This window comes from Carlito syrichta, unplaced genomic scaffold, assembly GCF_000164805.1.
Source record: "Carlito syrichta isolate Samal-C Ts95f unplaced genomic scaffold, Tarsius_syrichta-2.0.1 Scaffold76131, whole genome shotgun sequence".
NCBI classification, from domain to species: domain Eukaryota; kingdom Metazoa; phylum Chordata; class Mammalia; order Primates; family Tarsiidae; genus Carlito; species Carlito syrichta.
The window spans coordinates 47,758-55,274 of record NW_007020227.1 but is presented as its reverse complement, the minus strand read 5'-3'; the positions used below and the strand labels follow the sequence as shown (position 1 = coordinate 55,274).

The 7,517-nt window shown below is 37.6% G+C and overlaps 1 protein-coding gene across 1 annotated transcript in view; it reads left to right on the top strand.

Moving 5' to 3' along the window:
• Positions 1–7,517, top strand: part of LOC103255908 (aprataxin and PNK-like factor) — a 56,650-nt gene that overhangs the window by 5,940 nt on the left and 43,193 nt on the right. The window contains exon 3 of the mRNA XM_021710205.1: positions 2,673–3,031. Within this exon, the coding sequence (XP_021565880.1) occupies positions 2,673–3,031 (359 nt within the window). The remainder of the gene's footprint in view (positions 1–2,672; positions 3,032–7,517) is intronic.

Genomic DNA, 7,517 nt, shown 5'->3' with positions numbered 1-7,517 from the left:
CCCATCAAAAGAGGACTGGATTAAAAAAATGTGGTACATATACACGATGGAATACTACGCAGCCATAAAAAAGAACAAAATCATGAATTTCACAGCAACTGGATGGAACTAGAGTCTATAATACTGAGTGACCTCACACAGAAACAAAGATCAGAATATCACATGTTCTCACTCATATAATGGACCTTGAACATCCAATGTAATACTATAAGAAAATGACTAACGGTACTGGGAAACTATGGGGGGGAGGGGGAGGGGATTAACAGTAGCAAATATCTGTCTGGGGCTGGGAAAACACCTCTTATCAACAGGGTGTCTGAATGAAACGTAATTGTACACCTAACCCTTAACTGTACCCCACAAAACTATAATAAAAATACTGATTAATTATTAAAAAAATAAAAAATAAAAAAAATAAATCCTTGCCTAATCCTTGATGGAATTAGAAGTAGTTGAAATATGATACTATGCATTTCATTTCTTATATTTCATTTTCTTTGTTTTTCATTTTTAAAATGACAAAATAATACATGCTTATTGTAAAAAAAAAAAAGAACAAAGAATGAAAACCTCTATTTCTTTCATATTTCAGTCCCATTGCCTTACTAACATTTTGGTTTGTATCCCTCTAACTCTTTTTATTTGTGTTTACACAAGTTAATGTACACATGGATATATAAATAATTTTTTTAAAAGTTAAGTAGTATCATATTATAGATATTTTTCTTGCTTAGCCAAAATATCTTTAGATATGCCATTATTATTTCAAAGTTTACATAGTGTTTCACAGTAAGAATGTATTCTAATTTATTTAATCACTTCCCTAGTTGTGCTCCTTTTTCCTATAATAAACCTGTTAGGTTGTTGAGTGAGATTGTTTCCCTGTTGTCCCAAACTGTTGCTGAGGCCTGAAGCTGCAGACAAAAAGTTTAGGTGTAAGTATCTCATATTTGAAAGGAGTTCCCAGCAGTGAGAACCAGCCCTTTCTCTGTAGTACTTATTGAAAGGTATGAGAAGTGATTTCATTCCCACCCCCAGTTTTGTACAAAGAGAACTAAAAAGTCAGAAGGTTTTAAAGTGTGGGGAAGTACAAAGTTTGTAGCAGGAGTAGTTTCTTCCTTTTCTAAAATCAAGAGAAGAGTGGTGCTCTAGGGGAATTACTTGTAGAGTTTGCAAATACCAACAGGAACAAGACACTGGCATTTTATTGAACATCTATTAGCCAGTGGATTTGCTGCCCTACCCCCAGTGCTATCTGAACAGAGAAAAAGAAAACGGGAAAGCTGCCATGTAGGGAGTTGGGTCAGGATTCTGATTCCTACTCCAGAGTTCCATCTGCTGGTCTGTGCCAATTGGGTCTGTAGTGGAGGGGGATGAGATTGGGGTGTAGGTGAGCAACTTGGGAGAGTGTATGTATTAGAGGGATGTGGCATGAATGCTGCCAACCCACAGTCAGCTACAAGAGATGGCCATTGCTTTTCCCACAGGCTATCTGTTACTACCCAAGAACTGCAGTAAAACCTAGGTTCCTTTTGCAAGGCCATTAGTCAGTTTGGACAGCATTTTGCAGTTATATACTGTGTTTTTTAACAGAAGAAAAAAATATCAAAACAATTAGTTCAAAAGAAGTCATGCTAATAATATTGTCTTTAAACATTTAAGCTGTTGGATATTAAGTAATATCCAAATCGGTTTTTTTCCTGATGGCAGCCAGCACACATGAGTCCTTAGTTATAAGTGGGGTGAATATTCTTGTGTATCTGGTGTGTTTTCATCACTTCCTAGGAATGGTTACCAGCAGGACTAGGGTTTATCTAAGCATTGTTTCTACTCCTCAGGAAGTATAGGTAATTAAAAGGTCATTTTTAACAAGATAAGACTAAGCTTACTCTTTGTGCTAGTGGTAAGTATGAATTTTAATGTGCTAATGAGAATATTTATTTGGTTTAAAGGGTCTTTAATTTGGATAAACTGAAGCTTTTATTCAGACTATGTTAAAGGAATCATGTTTTTTTCTGAGTTGGTCATAACATAGCTATGTAGATTTTTTTGTGAGGGAGGAACAATTTTATCATTAAACTATAGAAGAATCATGATTATATTTAGAGTACAGAAATAAGGTATTGTGGTACTTATAAAATATTATAAGGACAGTGCATGTTAAGAGAATGACACGTCATTGAACAGTGACGTTTAAGAGCTGTTTTGGGGCTGAGTGTGGAAGCTCATACCTGTAATCCCAGAACTTTGGGAGACTGAGGAAGGAGGATTGCTTGCGGTCAGGAGTTTGATACCAACATGGGTAATATAGCAAGACCCTGTCTCTACACACACAAAAAAACTGTTTTGGGACAAGATTATGGATTATATTCAAATGAAAGTAAATGTCTTATCTTGTTTCATTTATATGTTTCTGGTTATTTTTCACTGTATCTTTGACATGATTATAAAGGTGTAATAGAACTATACATTTATTTTCTAATAACTGAAAAATGCTTTTAAGTTATTCAACCAGAGACATGGAAAATAGTGGTGTATTAATAAGTTTAAAATGTGAATCTTGAAGTTTAAAAGTTTACATATTGCATGGAACTTGTAGTTTCATGCTTTTGTGCTCAAATTTATGTATTTCTTTTTAAAAATGCTTTATTTTTCTCCTACTCGTTTTATAGGAAATGCCACAATCATCTTCTACAGTCACATTACCTAACACAAAGATAAGTAATATAGAGAATAATATACAGACCAATAAGATTCCAGTAGAAGAATTTGGCCAGATTTCTGGACCTAAAATCATCACGAAGGGGGCGCCAGATAAAGAAGAGGAAGCGATGAGCTGTTCTGAAGGTTGTTCTAGTGCCCAAGGCAAGTCATTCCAGGATGAGTCTCAAGGATCTCATCCTGAGTCTAGATCTGATCCTTCCAATCCCGAAGTGTTGAAGGCAAAGGCGCTTGATTCAGTTCTACAAGATTCAGAAGATGTAAGCAAGGTTAAGAGGACATCCTGCGTGTATGGGGCAAACTGCTACAGGTAAAATTAAATTGCATGTAGTATATAATTCCATTATTTCTCAAATAGCATGCAGCTATGTAGATACATGCTATAGTGAACTGAAAACCTAATAAAACTCAATGGCCTAAAGGCTAGAGGGTTTCTACTGGTTTGCAATTATTCAGAATGTTTTCTAGCAAATCATGGTAGAGGCTTTTAAGATATAGTGGGAATGAAATGTTTTATATGTAGACTTACTGACTAATGCAAGAATCTGAACATTAGGGAGTCTAGACTTGAAAATTGAATCCCTCAGACCTAAATATCTGTATATTTATTCTGTTATTAGATATTAGAGAGATGACTTCTTAAACAGTTGTATACAGTATAACTATTAAGATAATTTTAGATTGTGTTTAGACATCATATTATACTTGTACATTTTTCTTTATTTTTCTAATGCTGCTTTGGTATCATGGTACCTTCTAAAACAACTAAATAAATATTTCCTGGATTGATTGGTTGTTTCTATGCTTACTTCATTGAATTACATTGTATTGTATTTTCTAATTGCATATTTTGTGAATTCAGGTTATAATCTCTCAGTGTTTATAGTAGCATGCTTATAATTACAGACTATTTCAGAAGTATTTCTATGCCATTCCAACTTGTCAAATCAAGTATCTTACCCCAGAGCATTTCAGTAGTTTGTTGTCTTCTGTACTATCTAGTATATATACTCTGTTAATTTCACATTCATGTTGTTTCTCTTTAAAGTGCATTGCCATGTTAGCACTGGAATAACCATGTGTTTCATTTTCAGCAGTTCTTACTTATGAATTTATTCACAATTTTGTCTATTTGCAATGACTTTACTTCCACATCTGGAATATAACATAAGATCTTATAGGACAGAAGTATATAAACCTTCTATTACTTTGGATGTTGAAAAATCCTGTTTGGTATTTGTATTAGTTCTTCAGGGCTACCATACAAAATACCACAGATTGGGTGGCTTAAACAACAGAAATTTATTTTCTCACAGTTCCGGAGACTGAAGTCCTAGATCAAGGTGTTGGCAAGTTTATTTTCTCCTGAGACCTTTCTCCCTGGCTTGCAGGCAGCCACTTTCTCACTGTGTTCTCAGGTGGCTTTTCTCTGTTTGTACACCTTCCTGGTGTCTTTTCCATATCTTATAAGAACGCCAGTCATATTGAACTAAAGCCCCACTCTTATGACCTCATTTAACCTTAATTATCTCTTTAAAGGACCTATTTTCCAATACAATCACAAATGGGAATTAGGACTTCAACATATGAATTAGGGCTGGGGGGCTCAATTCAGTCCATGACACAGTTTAATAGCAAAAATGAATAATGATATCTCAATAGGGAAAAAAATGATTTGATAAAATTCAGCATCCCATTTATGAAAATTTTTTAGAAGTAGAGGAATAAGTAAGATTTCTTCGGATTAATAAAGAATACTTACAGAAAGCAACAGCTATGATCATACTTAATAGTGAAATATTGAAATTTCACCAATGATGTTGGGAAATAAATATGCCCATTATCACCACTTCTTTTGAACAGTGTACTAGAGATCGTAGCTAGTAAATATGGCAAGAAAAAGAAATAGCTAATATGGAATGAAAAGGAAGAAATAAAACTATAATTATTTTAAGGTAACCTGATTGTATAACATGAAAATTCAGAATAATCTTCAAACTATGAATTAATAGATGAAGCTAACATAATCACAAGATTCAAAATGAACTTTGAAAAATAAACATATTTCTGAGGCGACCTGAAGATGGCGACCGCATAGGTGGATCCCTGAGATTCTCCGAACGTGAGTTTCCCAAAAAGACTATTACTTTTCTTCCTGCACCCACCCCCCCACCCACCTCCAGCTGCACTGGTACGAGGCTTGGGGACTTTTGGTCCCATGCAGGGCCAGACATTGCGGCTGGACCACGGCTGCTCCACTATCTGTGATTCTGGCCGGCTGGGGAATTCCAAATCCTGGATCCCAGCTCCATCCCTGGCCACATCGTCGCAACCAGCACCCAACGCGAAGCTGCCAGTTATGCAGAGAGGCTCTGAACGCCTGCCCCTTAGAGATACCAGTCCCATTTCTGGCTAAAGTGCCCTGGGAGGGACCCAGAGCCACCACCTGCCCTCTGGAGCTTTGAAGATCGGAAGCCCCGGGCCCACCCTGGCTGAGGCACTCAGCGTGCACGACCACAAGCCTGTGTAAGGGGGCAGAACCCCAAGCTGGCATAAGGTGCCGATTGCAGGCTTCCAGCTCCAGAGGAGGGAACGCCAGACCCTCTCCTCCACCCCACCCGGCTGGAGGCATCCCAGATCCAGCGCCCAGCTGTACAGCTGGTCCTGCCTAGAGACCCACAGGAGCGCCCCTAAAAGTGAAAGTAAAACCACCACCTCCACCATTTTCAAGGCCTATTTACATCGCATCACCCTACCCACCTATCAGAGCCTCCACCTCGGTTCCCATGGTGACGTCATTAACAGGAGACAAAGCCCCTCCCCTATGCTGAATAGAGACTAGTGTCACAGATCTCCCAGGCAACAAGCTAACTGCTTGCAACAGAAACAGAGAAGAGAGGCTAGAGATTACATCTCAGGAACTTGATCCACTAAGGGGCGAGAGAGAAAAATCTACACAAATGAAGAAAAACCGAAAGAAGAATATGGGTCTCTCCCAGACTCCTGGGAGGGCAGACACTGAGAAAACTGACTTTGGAATGCAAACAATGAAGAACCCCCCCCCCCGAATGAATGGTCTCAAAATACAACCCTAGACATCAAGACATTAATGGAGAGATTAAAAAAAATTGAGGAGACTCAAGAAGAAACTAGAAAGGAGCTGATATCTGAGATAACAGTAATAAAGAATACTGTGAATGAAATAAACAATAAACTGATAAGCATGGAAAGCAGAATTACCCAAGCAGAAGAAAGAATCTCAGAGCTTGAGGACCAAAATATAGAACTAACCCAAACTCTCAAAAACACAGAAAACAAGCTCAAAAAGACAGAAAAAAAACCTTCAAGAGATGAGCAATTACCTCAAGAGACCTAACCTAAGAGTAATTGGTCTGCCTGAGGCAGAGAGACAGAGACCACATTGGAACAAACCTTCCATGAGATCATTCAATAAAATTTCCCTTATCTAATCAATGATGTAAAAACTCAAACACGAGATCCAGAGAACCCCTGCAAGACAACAAATGAGAAAACCAATTCCTAGACACATAATAATTCGCCTAAACAAAGTAGGCATAAAAGAAAAAATCCTAAAGGCAGCAAGAGAAAAAGGTCAGATTACCTACCACGGAAAACCAATTAGAATAGTAGCAGATTTATCTGCAGAAAACCTGCAGGCTAGGAGAGCTTGGAACCCTATCTTCAAAGTCCTAAAAGATAAACAATTTCAACCAAGAATAACCTACCCTGCCAGATTAAGCTTCATCAGCGAGGGAGAATTAAAATCTTTCCCAGATATCCAATCCCTAAGAACTTACGCTGCCACCAAACCACCTCTACATGAAACACTTAAGAAAGTACTAAACACAGAAGAAAAGCGGAAAAAAGAGCAACATTTTTCACAAGAGTACAGGAAAAAGAATAAAATACATATGAACCAACCCCAAAACCAAAAGAAAGACAATAAACCAAGTGGAAGAACAACTCTAAAAGAACTGCATGTTAGGGATGAACTCTCACATTTCAATAATTAACCTGAATGTAAATGGACTAAATGCACCACTGAAAAGACATAGAATGGCAAAATGGATAAAATATCACCAGGCAACAATATACTGCCTTCAAGAGACCCATCTCACTAGAAAGGACATGCACAGACTCAAAGTAAGAGGATGGGAAACAAATTTCCAGGTGAATGGAGCACAAAAGAAAGGAGGAGTCGTGATCCTAATTTCAGACAAAATGCCACTTAAGCTATCAAAAATTTAAAAAGATACAGAGGGCCACTATATAGTGATAAAAGGCTCACTCCATCAACAAGAAATATCTATCCTAAACATATATGCACCTAACATAGCTGCACCAACTTTTATAAAGCAACTCCTAGGAAAATTAAAGAAAGATATTGACTCTAACACCATCATAACCAGGGACTTTAATACCCCACTCACAACCTCAACAGATCATTGGGACAAAAAATCAGCAATGAGATTCGGAACCTCAATGTGACTTTGGACCAAATGGACTTAATTGATACCTACAGAAGACTCCATCCAAAGACCACAGAATACACATTCTGCTCATCACCACATAGGACGTATTCCAAGATCGACCACATTATCAGCCATAAATCAAGCATAAGCAAATTTAAAAAGACCAAAATTCTACCATGCACCTTCAGTGGAATAAAAATAAACATTGACACCAACAAGGTCTCCTCAAAACCCACAAAGACGTGGACACTAAACAGCATGATGCTAAACAACTCCTGGGTCAATGATGAAATGAAAACAGAG